General features: G+C 41.6%; 2 protein-coding genes across 7 annotated transcripts; one reads left to right on the top strand and one right to left on the bottom strand.

The window, feature by feature from the left end:
• Positions 1-587: 587 nt before the first annotated feature.
• On the top strand, positions 588-10,394 carry brpf3a (bromodomain and PHD finger containing, 3a). Of its 6 annotated transcripts, none has more exons than XM_028406196.1 (13): positions 588-634; positions 1,897-3,417; positions 3,560-3,716; positions 5,114-5,245; positions 5,549-5,677; positions 5,773-6,085; positions 6,176-6,502; positions 6,669-7,214; positions 7,293-7,350; positions 8,139-8,227; positions 8,414-8,511; positions 8,603-8,754; positions 8,852-10,394. In XM_028406196.1, exons 2-13 carry the CDS (start codon positions 1,916-1,918, stop codon positions 9,033-9,035), a joined length of 3,687 nt encoding a protein of 1,228 aa, XP_028261997.1. In that variant the 5' UTR covers positions 588-634; positions 1,897-1,915; the 3' UTR covers positions 9,036-10,394. The 6 variants fall into 6 exon arrangements, with proteins under 6 accessions (XP_028261997.1, XP_028261996.1, XP_028261999.1 ...); XM_028406195.1 differs by having other exon boundaries at positions 599-919; XM_028406198.1 differs by having other exon boundaries at positions 599-919; positions 8,438-8,511.
• Positions 10,395-11,317: 923 nt separating this feature from the next.
• Positions 11,318-15,787, bottom strand: mon1bb (MON1 secretory trafficking family member Bb). Its single transcript, XM_028407217.1, has 6 exons — positions 15,653-15,787; positions 15,041-15,133; positions 14,371-14,952; positions 13,255-14,047; positions 12,799-12,946; positions 11,318-12,462 (listed from the first exon to the last, which is right to left on the bottom strand). The coding sequence occupies exons 2-6, from the start codon at positions 15,117-15,119 to the stop codon at positions 12,235-12,237; spliced, it is 1,830 nt and encodes a 609-aa protein (XP_028263018.1). The 5' UTR covers positions 15,120-15,133; positions 15,653-15,787; the 3' UTR covers positions 11,318-12,234.
• Positions 15,788-15,825: the final 38 nt, after the last annotated feature.

The following is a 15,825-nucleotide window of genomic DNA, read 5'->3' on the forward strand; positions in this document are numbered from 1 at the left end:
GCATGGCCTACTGTGTAGCAAAAATCATATATAAGTTCACACTAAATCTGACCTGCTGCAGTTGGTTGTATCTCCTGGCAAAGATGAGGGGAAAGAGCAGATGTACAAAGGTTGACAACTAAAGAAGACAATTCAATGAAAACTGGACATCACACTGTGGTGAACTGGTTGATCGTTTGAATAAATTGGGAAAAAAATGTATTTAGGATAATTTGTCAGGTGAAAAATGATTTGTTGCTGTTCATTGGCAAATGACTTAAATAGCCTTTTTAGATGACCTTCAAAAATATGCGACTGTCATTTTTGTTTTTATAATGCAGTTATTAAACACAGTAGGATAACAGACTGCGTGTTTACCTTTAAAACATGTGTATAAATATAGTATACGGTCTGAAAGTAGCTGGTGCCCAGGACAGAAGGCGCGCAATAAATGTCTCGTTGTTTTTCTCATCGCATCTTCGTGTTTGTAACTCTCCACAGAATTCGATGACTTCGGTTAATCACATTGACGAATCAGAAACCGGTGCGCGTTGCGTGCGAGGTGCAACGCCGCCCTGTGATTGGCTGAGAAGGTTTTTTTCTAAAGGGGCGTATTTTTCAAGCCATCTTGACTGAATATTTAGCCTCATCCAAGGTACATTATTTTGATATCTTCAGGATTATGCTGCCTCAAAGTTGTTAACCACCATCGTTTGAAAGCTTTAGACCACACCAATGAAATCGGGTCGAGTTTGTGTGTTCAACCGAAGTCGCGGCGGAGAAGTTAAGTGCTGAAGATGACGCTGTCGCTCCTGAATTTACCGGCTAGCTAAGCTAACGGCTAGCATGTCCGCCTTGGTTGTAGTCTGTCACTAGCTGACATTTAGCTAGGTGCAGTTATACTGTTTGGCACTCGCACTGAAGAGGACGACCGTAGAAGGTAAACCACTCTCGTATTTTCGGGGTTTTCCGTACTGTCTGAAAATTGTGCCGTTTTGGTCACACGACAACCGTGTGTCCTGTCCGACCGAGTAACGTTATCGCATCACCAATGGACAGTCTTTTTGCAGGGTTCTAGAGCACAAAGCGATACCCGAACCGTTGCACATTTGCAATGTCGTGACCTAATATATACACGCAGTTAATTTATGCATTTAGGCACGGTGCATACAGTGCATCTGCTCTCTGATTGCTGTTTGCATGTATAATTGGGCTTCTAATCAACTTGCGATAGCAGCGTTGTCTCTGCTGTTGTGCGCCTAAAATGGCTGACAGATGTTAGATACTCTGGTTGGTATTTAGCGCTCTTCAACCTAACTACACACAGCAACAAGGAGGAAAAAAAACACGATGCTGGCATGCGATTGGTCCGGCATAGATGGGGCGGTGTTACAGACTCCTGATTGGACCAATGAAGAGGTAGCCCAAGTTACTGTAGTTGTGATTGTGCAACAAGAGTGTTTGAGGTAACATGCTGTGTTATTACAGAGCACAGCACCAGATTTGACCCCTTTTACGTGGTAATTATTATGTCCAGGAATATAAAACAATCTTTGAAGGTAACGTTTCTGAATCAATTTATTGATTTTCACGGTACAAAGGCCACAGTGTCATTTTTTTAAACACAAGAAAATAAACTCGTATATCCTTGTTGAGCCACAGTTCTAAGGTAGCAGATAAGATAACAAATAATGTAAGCGAGTCAAAAAAGTCAGTACTACCCAAACTGGATTTTACCACTACAACTGACCTGCACATGCATGTAACTACATCTGTATTATTTCTGCCTAGGCCTGTACCTATATTCTATTTACTTCCATTTAGTTTCCAAAGTGAGAACAGTCTTGCAGTAAGAAAATTGTGTTGAAAAACTTGAGTTATTACATTCAACTTTTGTCTTCCTTTTCTCTCTGTTAGGGAGCTGCTGTAAAGTCCAATGCGGAAGTTGAGGAGGTGGGAATGCAAGACAGCTGTTAGAGGAGTCAACATGGGTAGGGGTCGAGGCAGAGGGAGAGGAAGGGGCAGGGGATCATCTGGCCAGTTGAGGCCCCCCTCGCCATACAGACTGCAACTGTCTCCATCCAGGGAAACTTTGACATACGCCCAGGCCCAGAAAATAGTGGAAGTGGATCTAGATGGAAGGCTCCATCGGATTAATATCACAGATCATCTGCCAGTTATTACAGAGGACGAGATGATGGCCCAGGACATTGCTGAGTGCAATAGTAACAAGGAAAACAGTGAGCAGACACAGAGTAAAACCAGATCATGGAGGAAAGTCTCAAACAGTAAAAATAGGAAGAGTAGTAAAAATACATCTCACCAGCGGTCAGGGTCCCAGCAGCAGACAGGATCTGCTCATTCCCTCCAGCATCCATCCCACCAAAGCCCTCTGCCTGAGCCCACCTTCAGAGTACTGAGTTCATTTTCTCCTTCAGAGGCACCTCCTCTCCCAGCAGCCTACTACCGTTTCATAGAAAAATCCATGGATGAGCAGGACAGTGTTGCTGAGTACGACATGGACGAGGAGGACCTGGCCTGGCTGGAGATGGTGAATCAAAAAAGAGTCTCAGATGGCCATGCCTCTGTATCTGCAGACACGTTTGAGCTGCTGATCGACCGTCTGGAGAGGGAGTCTATCCTAGAGTCCCGCAGTCAGGCTCTGTCCCAGAGTGCTGTGGATGAGGATGCTTTCTGCTGTGTTTGCCTGGATGATGAATGTCTGAATAGTAATGTCATCCTGTTTTGTGACATCTGCAATCTGGCTGTCCACCAGGAGTGTTATGGTGTCCCATATGTACCTGAGGGCCAGTGGCTGTGCCGCTGCTGCCTGCAGTCCCCCTCCCACCCTGTAGACTGTGTACTTTGTCCGAACCGAGGAGGTGCCTTCAAACAGACAAGTGATGGACGATGGGCCCATGTTGTCTGCGCCATATGGATCCCAGAGGTGTGCTTTGCCAACACTGTATTCTTGGAGCCCATTGAGGGTGTCAAGAACATCCCTCCTGCTCGCTGGAAGCTCACCTGCTACCTTTGTAAACAGAAAGGCAGGGGAGCATCCATTCAGTGCCACAAAGCCAACTGTTACAGAGCTTTTCACGTCACCTGTGCCCAGAAGGCAGGCTTATTTATGAAGATAGACCCAGTCCGGGAGACTGGCGTCAATGGCACCACCTTCTCTGTGAAGAAGACTGCTTTCTGTGAGCATCACTCACCTGTTGGGTCACGGCGGGATGGGTCTGGAGATGAGTCGGTGGAAGGGAGGCTGGTGGGGGGCAGGGGTAATCGAGGTCAGAGATCGTATACGCAGAGCCCCCCTTCACCACAAAACAAGAAGGCTACTAAAACCCAGAAAAAGAAGAATACAAAAGGAGGTGGCGGGTCGACACGTCGCTCCAATGTTCCTGTGCTGCTTGTTCCACAGATCCCCTCTCACAGGTAAAACATTGGTTGAAATTTGATATTTTATTCTCTGTTCCTTTATCCTAGGGTGTCATCAATATATTTCCATTCTTATGAAATATACAAGAGTGTTGTTATAATATTATTAATGCAGCATTCTTTGGTTGTCTCTTGACAGGTTGAACAAGATCTGCACAGGAGTTGAGGTCCAGAGAAAGAATCAGTTCATGCAAAGGCTTCATAACTACTGGTTACTGAAACGACAGTCACGAAATGGGATGCCTTTAATACGTCGACTCCATTCGCATCTACAGGCACAAAAGACTGCAGAGCAGGTTAGAAAAGATGTCATTTTTTTGTGTGTCTGTGACCGAAACCTAACAGTCAGCATTTTTTTAATCTGTTGCGTTCTCAAAATGTAAGTGCAAGCATCTGTGGTTTTGCCATGTCTGACACATGACTGAGGCCACAGCTCAGATATCTAGAATGTCTGATTTTAACTTCAATTAATAATATACATATGTTAGAAATTATTGCAACCAGCACATCTACATTAAATTGTAATCAGAGAATGTGAACACGAAACACAAAACCTTCCAAGAAACCAGTCCGTTCCAAAAGGAGTCAGCCAATTTACTGTAACCAAACCACTTCACACCTCCCTTGTGTCCTGACATGCTAAGTCAGACATAAGCCCAGACATCACACTTTGCAATGCTGACTGACACAGATGAGGAGCTTCAACACAACCCTTCACAGTTGTCGCTCTAAATTTCTTGCAAGCAGAGCATGTACAAAGCTAAAACCTGAATGTTGAAAATGTATTTATTGTCATTTTAAATTTACAGAAATATAGGATATACGGTATTTTCCAGACTATAAGTTGCAATTTTTTTCATCCTTTGGCTGGGCATACGACTTATACTCAGGTGCGACTTGTATATGGAAAAAATATACAATTAGTTAGCCTTGTGTCCTGACGTCTCATTACAAATATAATGGTAGCTGTACTGTCCCTCTTCTGACGGTTCTCTTCCACCTCCAGCTTGTCCACACTTTGCATTCGAAGCATAGGTGACGTGCACGTTAATGGTGTGTGTGCTTGCAGCTGAGCCGATAGGCCGACAGGCCGCTAATTCCAGACAGTAAGCGCACAGTAGTCTGCCTTTTACTCATTTACAGGATGTTTATACATCATGTATTTATATATATATATATATATATATATATATATATATATATATATATACATATACATATATGTTACTCTAGAAACGTAGTGATTTACGCTGGCCCGCTGGTGCGACTAATAGTCCGGTGCAACTTATCTATGGTTTTTTCGTATTTTTTGGCTGGTGCGATGTATACTCTGGTGCGACCTATAGTCCAGAAAATACTGTACATAGGCTAGTGAATAAAGCATTCATTGTGTGCTGATGAAATCACTCAATTTGGTGCTATGTATTTTCATACAAATTGTATTTTCAACTTTTTCTTTGAAACTGCAAATGTTTTGGCGAAGACTTGATAATCTCTTTTTGTCCTGCTGGAAAACTGGCCGGATAATTGAGGTAATCTTCCAATAATAGCCTGGAAATGTGATGAAATTGGCCAGAATCTGGACAAAAAAGCCTATCTTAGCCAAAAATGTCTTCCACAAAAACGCAGCAGGAAATATTATTTATGATTTTTAGAGCTGAATCATCTGAAATCTTTTTTCTTTCTTGTTCAGAGAGAGCCTGATGAGAAGCTGAGTGCTGCAAGAGAGGAGCTGCGATACTGGCAGAAGCTGCGGCAAGACCTGGAAAGAGCCAGGCTTCTGGTGGAGCTCATCCGCAAGAGAGAGAGGCTAAAGAGGGAGCAGGTTTGTTAAAGAGGAAGTCTAAGATGAGCTGGGGGTAGTTTTATTTATTCCAGTGGTCATATTCATATGTATTATAAGATATAGAGCTGAAATAATTACTTAAGAATGTTGTATTTTTTACATGTTGATGTTTTATAGATCAAATATGTAATAATTTTATTGAGGAAATAATAAGCCGTGGAATGAATAATGAAATCTGTTGAGGCAGCATCATTCTTCACTCTGCAGCATTTGCCATTTATTCAAACGATGCAGTGACCTTCTATTCTCTGCTCTCCCCTGTGTTTACATCATTGGCCTCAGATGAAAATTCAGCAGGCTGCCCTTGAATTGAAGTTGACCCCTGCGCTGCTGCTGCTGCGATCCACCTTGGACCAACTGCAAGAGAAGGACATTGCCAAAATATTTTCTCAGCCCGTCAATCTATCAGAGGTTGGTACAGTTAGAATTCACAGTTTATTCAGCAGCATGGTTGCCTTGACTTTACAATGACTGAGCTTACATTGTTATTTTTATGCTTTACTGAGGTCCCAGATTACCTGGAGTTTATTTCCCAACCTATGGACTTCTCCACTATGCGAACCAAACTGGAGGGACATGCCTATTGCTCCATTACGGATTTAGAGAAGGATTTTGACCTCATGATCTCCAACTGCCTCAAGTACAACTCCAAGGACACAATGTTCCATAAAACGGCCTTACAACTGCGGGAGGTAGGGGGAGCCATTCTTCGTCATGCCAAAAGACAGTCTCAAAGCATCGGCCTGGACCCCAACACAGGCATGCACCTGCCAGAGGCTCCAAACAAACATGGCTTCTACCACTGTACGTGGGATGACGGTAAGTATAGTGTAAGAACAAACGTTGTTTTTATGACCATCACCTACATGTCTAATCAGCTCCTCTTTATTTTTGTCATGATCTGTGTAGTTGACTCTCTTCTGGACCCTGACAACAGACTGCACTTATCCACAGAAGAACAGCTGAAGGCCTTACTGGACAAACTGGACGTGGTCACATCCATGCGTACCAGCGGTGGGCGCACCAAACGCATAAGGCTGCTGCGCAGGGAGATCAACACTCTGAGGCAGAAGATGAACCAGCAACAGCAAAATACTCAGTCTTTGAATGGTAATGACAAAGAGGATGAAGAAAATGAAGGCGGGGAGGAAGAGGAAGAAGAGGAGAAGGACAAGGAAAAGAAAAAGGGGAAGAGAAATGTGGATAATGGACCTCGGACAGCAGTCTCTGGAGCAGGTAAGTCTTTATCTATATAAATCTTACAACATACCTAATACAATTTAGAGGAGATATTTAATTTAGAAACAGAACAAAACTTACATTGGAAAGTTGAATATAGTAAATGATAAGTTGCCTCCAATTGTTTTTATATGTATTTACAATTGTGCTCTGCTTGATTTAGATGACTCCCCACCTGTGTTAGAGCTCACCTGTCCAGTATCATCACCACTGCCAGGAGATGCTCCTCTGGAGCCCCCTGTCCTGGGCATTGTAACAGGAGGACAAAGATCACCGGGACGCTCATACAAGCGTCAGAGGTCATCTCGCAGTGGAAGCAAAACCCAGGTTGAAGATGAAGCCGAAGTTGCGGAAACGCCGTCTTCACAACCGGAGGCTGTTCACGAGGTTACACCGCTGGGCACACCACCCACCCTTCCGTTGGTTGGAGTTGGTCGCCGCACTTCTGTTTTGTTTAAAAAAGCCAAAAATGGGGCACGAATGGCAAAAAATAAGTCACCATCGCAACAGAATGGGAAAACCTCTGAGGGTAAAACCAATGGATTGGACAGTAACCCTAATTCACCTGGCATAAACAACATCACCACCTTACCTCTTACGCCAAACACCTCTCCTGCACCTGCCTCTCCTTCATCACACCACCTAAGGTCTAGGGGCCCCAACTTGGAAAGTGAAGCAGAAAAACTACCTTCACCACCCAGAGAAACAGGTAGGAACGGAACAAAGCACTTTATAAATAAGAAAAAAAAAATCATGATGTCACCTTGTCAATTGTGGTTTTTGCTAGGCCTGACAAACGGAAAGCACTTCTCTACAGATCAAGATGATGATGACCCAAACCTAAGGTAGGCTGCAAGAGGATGTCAAGCAAGAAAAAGATCTTTTTATAACGTTCTCTCTTAATTAAACAAAAGTTTGGAGGCAAGGAATTGTACAAGAAATTGATGCTTGATGGATGCTGGAACGGGTGTATATTACTCTTTCTGGCTGCATCTGATTGAATATACTTTTTTACTGGTGGAAGGTGTGTGCTTGGATTTTTAAGATTAACATGGCAGCTTTCACAGGGATAAAGCAAAACTCAGGAGTTTCACACAGAGGGTGAAACATCTTCAAGACAACTTGCCTTGCTTCAACCCTTTGAATGAAAATAACCTGAATGACTAAAGATCTTGTTTGGAATGTTTCTTTTATATTAAATAGTAAAAAAAAAAGTTAATTGAGTTCATACGTTTTCTGCTGAGGTTTCTAGAGGCTGTCAGTGATGATGCACTTGGGATACTGAATTACTGCTTGAGTAATAAATGCAAAAACACCATGTATAGATGAACATGTATGTACTCCACCTGTTCGTCTGTCCATGGTGTTTTAAATAAACTACCGAGACCTTTATGCAAATTAGGAGAGAATGCATTTCATGCAATGGTAAACAGGAAGTGGAAAAAATCAGATCCTGCAAACATGTATCTTAAGAGTTAATATGAAAAAGAGCTGAAGAGTGAAAGTTTTTTTTCTGATAAACAGAGATGGTAAATATTTGTAATATTGCAAAGAACATTTTTAGCTTTTCATCTGTTCATAAATTGTATTGTAACTGAAAAAATGACCGTACTCTGTTGCTCCTTTCTCTCAGCAGTAGTGTCTCCCCTCCCAAACGTAGTCGGGGTAAACCTGCTTTGGCTAAAGTCCCTAACAGAGAGAATGGAGACCTCTCCGGGTCCGGTGTGTACAGCACAATAACACTATTTATTTATTTTTTTATTTGCATTTGTTTGTTTAAATTTAAGCATACAGAGAGAATCTGCATACAAATACACATGCAGCATCGTTCTACCAAAATCTCAGCTTGGGCTCAACAGATGTATTGAATAGAAACTAATTGAGTATATTGGAATATCCTGTTCACAGGAAAGTCTACACTTCTGTCTTTAGATCATGAGACTGAGCTTTCACCTCTTGACCTAGTGTGGGCGAAATGCAGAGGATATCCATCATACCCAGCAATGGTAAGAAAGTGTTAATGTGTAACCTCAGTTCATGGCGTTTATTGTTGTAGTAAATGTAAAACAATTCATATGTATATGTGTATTGTCTCAGATTGTTGACCCAGACATGCCCCAGGAAGGCCTTCTCCATAACGGCATCCCCATCCCAGTGCCTCCTGTGGAGGTGCTCAAATTGGGAGAGTCCAGAGAAACAGAAGGAGAAAAGCTCTTTTTAGTTCTCTTCTTTGACACCAAAAGAACTTGGTAAGATTAAGATATGCAGTGGAGAGCCCCGTGATGAATTTAAATATTTTATATATATATATATTGATCACTTAATATTGTATCTTGTGGTTTTCAGGCAGTGGCTCCCTCGTAACAAACTGTTGCCGCTAGGGATGGACGACACTGTTGACAAACTGCGATTAATGGAGGGCAAGAAGCCCAGCGTTCGTAAGTCTGTACACACTGCATATGACCGGGCCATGGTGCATTTAAACCACGTGAGAGGAAATCTTAACTTCACTCCCTCCAACTTTATTTGAAGGTTTTCATCTTAAACAGCTGTCTGGTTAAATGTAAAGCAGCTTTTTCAATGCTCTTAAAAATGTGGTGACATGAAGGATTACTTTTCCAACAGCTAGTGGTATTTTAAGGTTTTCTGCTCTGATTTTTTTTAAAAATGCAAAATTTATTAATTTGTTCATTCATGTAGATTTTTAAAAGAGGTTTTACACAACCACTGTTGCTATGTGTTCCGATAGAGATTTTATTTTAGGCCAAAATGAGTCAAGAGAAAGGTGTAATTATTTAATTGTAAAAAAGGGACTGTCTTGATTGAGAACATATTTAGATTGTATTTGCCATTGAAATGTCACTGTGTATGTTAAAGTGGGAAGGTCTCACTAAATATTCACGTCATATCTGGTCTCTACAGACCTTCGGACAATTGCCTTGAAAGGTTCCTAAGAAATCTAATATGTTATGTTATAAGTTATATATGTGGCCATTTCCTTCAAAGCCCTGGGATGGTGTGTTAGGGCCATATATATAATAAATATGAAGCCACAGGGAGTGGGGGAGTTTTGCTAGAAAAAAAATATTTATACTGTGAGATACAATAACGGTTTTCTTTTTCATTCTTCTGGTAATTTTATGATTTTAATCTCACAAATTCTGAGGTTCCCAGAATATTACCTACTTCCAATCCCACTTTATTTTTTTATTATACATATTGCCCTGATACATTGTCAGTCTTACCCTGTGTCCATTTGCACAAAATCCAGCCTGTTATTTGCTATCATTTTTCTGTCTGTGATGCCGAGTATTATGTAATACTTGTCACTGCAGACACTGAAATTCACTTTAAAACTGGAGCATTAATGAAAATAACTCAGAGGATATTAAATTCTGCTCAAAAGGCTGCCATTGCAAATATTTTTGACCTTCCAGTCCAGACGTGACGTGTTTGTGGAGAGACGTTGGGGGTGTACTTATTTTTCCATATTGTGAAACTGTATAATAAAACTAGAATGTTCGGAAGTACCTGGTGCAGCTACCTGGTTAGTTTGATGTGAAGTGGGTCGTTATGACAGAGTCTTCTGCAGTTACTTACTCAAGAACTTGTGAAAAGGCTTGAAAAGCACAAATGATCTGTTTAAATAACTAATTTGTAGGAATGGTGACTGTTGGAGCCATATGTGTGGCAAAACCTTGTGTGTGTACAGCTTATACATATACTGTATGTAAACAACCCCAGTGTAGTAAAAGTGCATGTGTATAGTTTTGTATATATGTAAATGTATGTTTATATTGGCTTACATGAAGTAATTTAAGGAATGCAAAAAATGTAGATTTTAATTTATAATTTGTGGCGGTCGAGAGTGTTATTTAAAAAAAAAAAAGTAAAATATTGAAAAGATTTATGTATGACGCTACGTAGCTCTTTGTAATAGTGATGGTATTCACCAATATGTTGGAACATATTATCTAGAAGTGAGGTGGCACAAGACCTGAACTCTGTAGGTGGCAGTGGCATCCACCTGCAGTTTTTTTTCCCTCTTGGTGGTGCAGGAGATTTTTGATCTTGTCATTTAAATTGTTATGCAAGATCTATAATCGTCCTGAAACAATATTTTCACACAGGAATAAATGCTGTTTCAAACAACTTTCCATTTCTGTTCATTTAGTGTCTTTTTTAAAGTTTGCAAGTAAAGATAAGGATGTGTAGCTTAATCTGAAGCACTCCTGATATGACAAATAGTTTGAGCTGGTGTGTGTGTGTGGGACACACAGCAGGGGTCATTTTCCAGGCTCTCTCTGTTAGATTTAAATTTAGCTCTCCTCTTCTTCAACATGCTGTACGAAGGAGCTATTGTTGTGACCATGTCTGTCTGGATCTCCGTAGGTGATAAAGCCTTATTGTGATAAGTAGGCTGAGTTTTACCCAAAAGATTTTCAATCAAGCGCTTGTGGTTATTACATTAAATAAAGATGCTGTAAGTAATAGAAAGTTAGAGGTAAACAGAATAGCCGTGTAACAACATGGGCAAATACCAGAACTTTCTAAAGAACACAAACATTGGTTTGGTTCAGTGAGGCTACTTTGTTTTAGTTTAGGGAGGAGGCTGAGTTTGGCAGGCCTTTATATCAGATCTAGTCTCCATTAGATGTTGGTAATGGCTTATTTACCGTACCTATAATACTTGATAACATTTGCTGAAAGTAACTGTAAGAAGGGAATTAATAAGTACATTTCTTTATAAAACCCCTTAAAATAAACCATCTTAGATTCATCTGAATTATGACAAACTTAGCTTTGTGCAACCTGGGATTTATTTCATAATTATACAGACATACTCTTTAAGACTTGAATTGACAAACTCCTCAGAGGACACAAGGATGAGGCTACAGTTTATAGAGCATCTTTACAAAACTATCATCCAAAAAGATAAATCACCTGAACTCACGCTATCAGGGCTGATAATAGAAGTATTTGCAGTATTAGCTTAAAAAATAAGAGACAGACATCAATGAAAACACTGTGACTGACATGTAAACATGTAGAGTCATCAGGCCAGGATTTCTTACTTTCTGGTTTCTGCGCAAAATGTGACATAAATATCATCTGAAACCTTGTTTGAATTTAAGTAGAAACACTGACGGCATGTTTTTTTTTTAAAATTCTTTCACAGGAAAAATGGCGGCCCATCCCTCGTTATTCCGGTTTATACTGATCCCCAAAAACAACATATTTTCATTTCTTGCCTATCCCGATTGGTAACAATGGGAATTCTTTGTGCGATGGAAACTGATGTGCACGTGACCTGGTCTGAGAAAGGTAGTTTTAAATTCTACTCACAGTAAATGCCTAGTTATAGCATATGAATGAACTGTCACCGATGTGATACATTCAATGTCCACGAGGAAGGTTTCTTTCTTGTCACTGTAATAAAACAATATAAAAACTTTTAAATATCATGTTCTACAGTTCAATTTAAAATGGACTAATGCTGTTCTGCCCTGACTGTTTCTGTTTGAAAGCAGTGATGCAATGACATGCTTTCTTGTTAAGGTAAAGGAATAATAATAATACTAGTTTCAAAAGAGACCAGTCCTTAAATAGTGTAAAATGTAGTGTTTGATTCCAGTAGTTAATGTCAGTTGAGTCCAACAAGTGTCAAAGAGGGTTCAAAAAATATCTTGGAACCAGTGTACAAACTAATGAGGCAGAGCCACAGAGTCCTATAGAAGAGATAAGAAGCCGTTATCTGTGGAGTCCTGCTGGTCAGATTTGCCACCTCGGGAGCTCTTGCTGGGATTTGGAGTAGTTGAATACTTTGGAGGGTATCTGATGAAGAGACGGTCCTCCTCCTTTTTAATCCATCTTAGGAGCTTAGTGATAGCAGTGATGGCACATGCCTTTGTCACCAGAGGGCTGAAGCAGGTGTAGAGCTCGAATTTACTTGTGACCTGAAATGAAGAAAAGAGGACATGGTCAGTACCCGGCTCATATGTCCTCATTAAATATAAAGCTACAGATGTTAGTGTGGCATACTAACTCAAAGCTGGGGGTAACAGCATGTGTGCAAAAAACCTTTAAAGGACCACTGTGGCTTAAGTTAAAAGAAGATGAAATATAGACAAACTACCACCTCTTCTTCAACATAAAGAAGGCTCCTGCCATATTGACAGTGATGACATCATTGTTGCTGTCAAACCACTTCCTGGAGAAGAGGTGAACACTGACTCCTGCTCCATGTTTATCAATGGCCCTATTACATTGTAAACATAAATAGAGCTACGTACCCAAGCTAGGAGGGTTTCCCTCTCAGCAACATGGTAGATGAGCTTGAGGGGTCGTGAGGTGCTGTGGATGCGACTGTGCATATAACGATAAAGATCCAGCAGTCTCATTTTCTCCTCTTCACTGCTGTAAGGTGCCTCCATCTCTGGGCTACACACAGATTACACAAAGGAAAGAAGAAGCTCAACAACACTGTGATGTATCAAAGACACAAGGACAACAATGCAGAGTTTTTAATACTTAGTACTGATAGGACAAAGTTACTCAAACATGTCTTTTAAAACTATTTTAATAGTCTTTTTTCTGTTGTTGACACTGATTGCTGTAAGTTTTGTTTCGTTTTCAAGGCCTCACCTTTTGCTTTTAGTTTAGTTCTGTGTAAGTGGACGTTTGTGTTCTCGTGTACACAAAATTTGGAAGATGGTTTTTAGAAAATTAAAAAGACGGGTTTCACTCACCTGGTGAATTGAGTGAGCTGGCGGTAGTTGTCTGGCACATCAAAGGGCTTGTACATGAAGTGTCTGAGGTCTGAAACTCCCACCTGGCTCACGCTATATGACTGTGCTTTGGCAATGAGGCTCAGGGAGTTCTGAGCCACCATGGCCTCCTCTATCTTCCTCTTGCAGTCAGCTACAGCGTAGAAAGCCTCCTTGTCTGTTGAGAGCAGCAGCAAACAAACAGTGCATTCTGGAGGGTCCAGGTAAGAAATGTACGCATAGAAGTAACAGTCAGGATTGAAGAGGGGGAGGCAGATGGGAGTCCAGATCTCCCCTGCCTGAAAGGCAGAGGAGGCTCCAATAAGGTTGAGCAGGAGGTGAATGTCAGTCGGCTCCAGCCTTGTGTCCTCAATGACGGTCTTCTCCTGCACAATGGTTAGCAGCTGGTTCTTGGCGATGAGAATGGAGAACACCAGATTGGGAGTGATAGCTTTCTGCAGGATCTGGCTGAGAGAGTCCCTGAGAGAGGAAGCTAGAGGTAAGCAGTGCACTGCTGCAAGCAGGAAGCTGGGGTCAGAGTCCACCATGTTGAGAAGGCCGTCCAGGATCTTCTCTGAACCTGCCAGGAGTCTCCTCAGGTCGTAATTTTTTTTGTGCTCAAAGATGCGGGATATGCTGGCTTGGGTGAGCATGCTGATGATCTGATAGTACACGTAAAGGAGCTCTGCACGGAGCTGCTGCTCAGACTGACGACTGCTGGAGACACACACCAGCACGAGGGGCCCCTTCTGTAGGAACACCACGGTATGCTCCTCTGATGGAAAGGGGACAATTAACAAACATAAGGAAACGTTAAATACAGGAAGGATGGTTTAAACTCTGTGGTACATCAGGCATTTAAATAACATCCAAACAAAAAACAAAATTAATTCAAAACAGTCCACCCTACTCCCTACATCCCTCTACAGTAAGCCAGAGCGACAGCTGTCACAGATACTGGCAGCCTGTCCCAAAATGTCAATGCTTATTAAAATGCCAGATCATCTGTGCAGCAGGTGGACAGTGACAATGTTGCAAAAGATATATCTAAAATAAAGTCATCAGATTTGCGTCATTCCATCCTCCAACCCCCTTTACCTGAATACACTGAGCGGATGATGTTATCTCCACTTTGGACAAAAGACACCAATGCCATCATGACTCCCATTGTAGATGAAAGAGCCTCTTCACTGCCATATCGGGAATAAATTGGTTTGCCGGCTTCGCTTAGCACAAAAACATGCTTCCTGTGCGCCCGCCAGCTGTCAGCTGTAACATCCTCATCGCGATGAGACATGAATGCAGGAGATTCCTGGTTGCCTGCCTCCAAGAGTGGAGATGATCTCCCTTTCACTCCCAATCCTTGTTCTTCCAGCTTGGCCTTGGCCAGCATTGTAACAACAAACTCCTCAGAGTTGCTCTGGTCATTGTCGATGGCAGAATCCTCAGTCCCTCTGTCAGCAGCTGGCTGGGTGGACACATTGTCCTGACACTCCGTCTCCGGCTTCATTATCTGGTTAGAAGGGGTCTCTGCATCCAAACTGGACTCCTCTGCTGTAACATCTGACAGGAGCGAATCTGCAGGCACCTCTCTGTTAACACCAAGACGTTCATTTCTCTCCACTGAATCAGGAAACATGTGGTTTCCCAAGAGAGAGAGGGAGGTTGCCAAGGTGTCGGCTGAAATGAAAACAAAAAACCCTTTATGTAACAATTTTTTTTTAAAATATGAAGATAACTTGAATGAATGGTAATATAATATTTTTACCAGCTGGATTGCTTTCAGACGGGGGATCACAGATCTTCACTCCCTGTGCCTCTCCTTCTTGGTGATTGTCTCTCTCCATGATACCATCCCAGTCTCTCCAAAGAAAAACAACAAAAACACAGCTTTACAACTAATCATTTTAGCTCCACTATGAGACATGCATGTCAACTCTCTTATGAATAGCACCACTCATACTTGGGTCAGATCACATGATTACAGAGGAGTTACAACTGCAAGACACGAAAAAGACTGTGGAATTTAAGCCTGGGTACAGCTTACGCACGCCTGTGCAGTGTTACACTAAAGATAAAAGCTAGTCTGGTTGGACAGAGACAGTAAAGTAGCAAATAGTTGTTGTGACAGCTTATTTGACTCAAACGGCTACTGTTAGCGTCTATGCTAACTTGCGAGCCGTCATGAAAGCTTGCCTTTCTATCATGATAAATGTCTGATGGTGAATTCCGTTGCAACTCAGTCAATGTTGACTGTAGTTAGCAAGCCGCTAGCAAGCGACACATACAGATCAATTTCATGGCCTTGGCTTAACAGTGCTAATGCAAGCAACCGTAGACGTCTAAAATAGGACAAATGAAAATAAAGATCAAAACTTACGATTAGGTACCTTCGAAGCGTTAGATTTAATATCTAATTAGCTACATTAACTTTCATAGGCAGCCGGGTTGCAAACAAGCTGACAAGATTGAGAATGAGAAGCTGAAAACAAATTTTCCTCTTGCCACAGCAGACATCCGGAATCTCTGATGACAAGTTTAATCCACCAATCA

The sequence above is a fragment of the Parambassis ranga genome, chromosome 5 (genome assembly GCF_900634625.1).
Source record: "Parambassis ranga chromosome 5, fParRan2.1, whole genome shotgun sequence".
Lineage (NCBI taxonomy): Eukaryota > Metazoa > Chordata > Actinopteri > Ambassidae > Parambassis > Parambassis ranga.

What these genes read in the sequence shown, in the direction of transcription:
- brpf3a (XM_028406196.1), top strand. Translation starts at nt 1,916, where the DNA reads ATGCGGAAGTTGAGGAGGTGGGAATGCAAGACAGCTGTTAGAGGAGTC. An exon ending in AGAGGCTAAAGAGGGAGCAG is followed by an intron (nt 5,246 to 5,548) that starts GTTTGTTAAAGA and finishes CATTGGCCTCAG; the next exon opens with ATGAAAATTCAGCAGGCTGC. An exon ending in AGCCCGTCAATCTATCAGAG is followed by an intron (nt 5,678 to 5,772) that starts GTTGGTACAGTT and finishes TGCTTTACTGAG; the next exon opens with GTCCCAGATTACCTGGAGTT.
- mon1bb (XM_028407217.1), bottom strand. Translation starts at nt 15,119, where the DNA reads ATGGAGAGAGACAATCACCAAGAAGGAGAGGCACAGGGAGTGAAGATC. An exon ending in CATCCGCTCAGTGTATTCAG is followed by an intron (nt 14,048 to 14,370) that starts GTAAAGGGGGTT and finishes CCTTTCCATCAG; the next exon opens with AGGAGCATACCGTGGTGTTC. An exon ending in CAGCTCACTCAATTCACCAG is followed by an intron (nt 12,947 to 13,254) that starts GTGAGTGAAACC and finishes ATCTGTGTGTAG; the next exon opens with CCCAGAGATGGAGGCACCTT.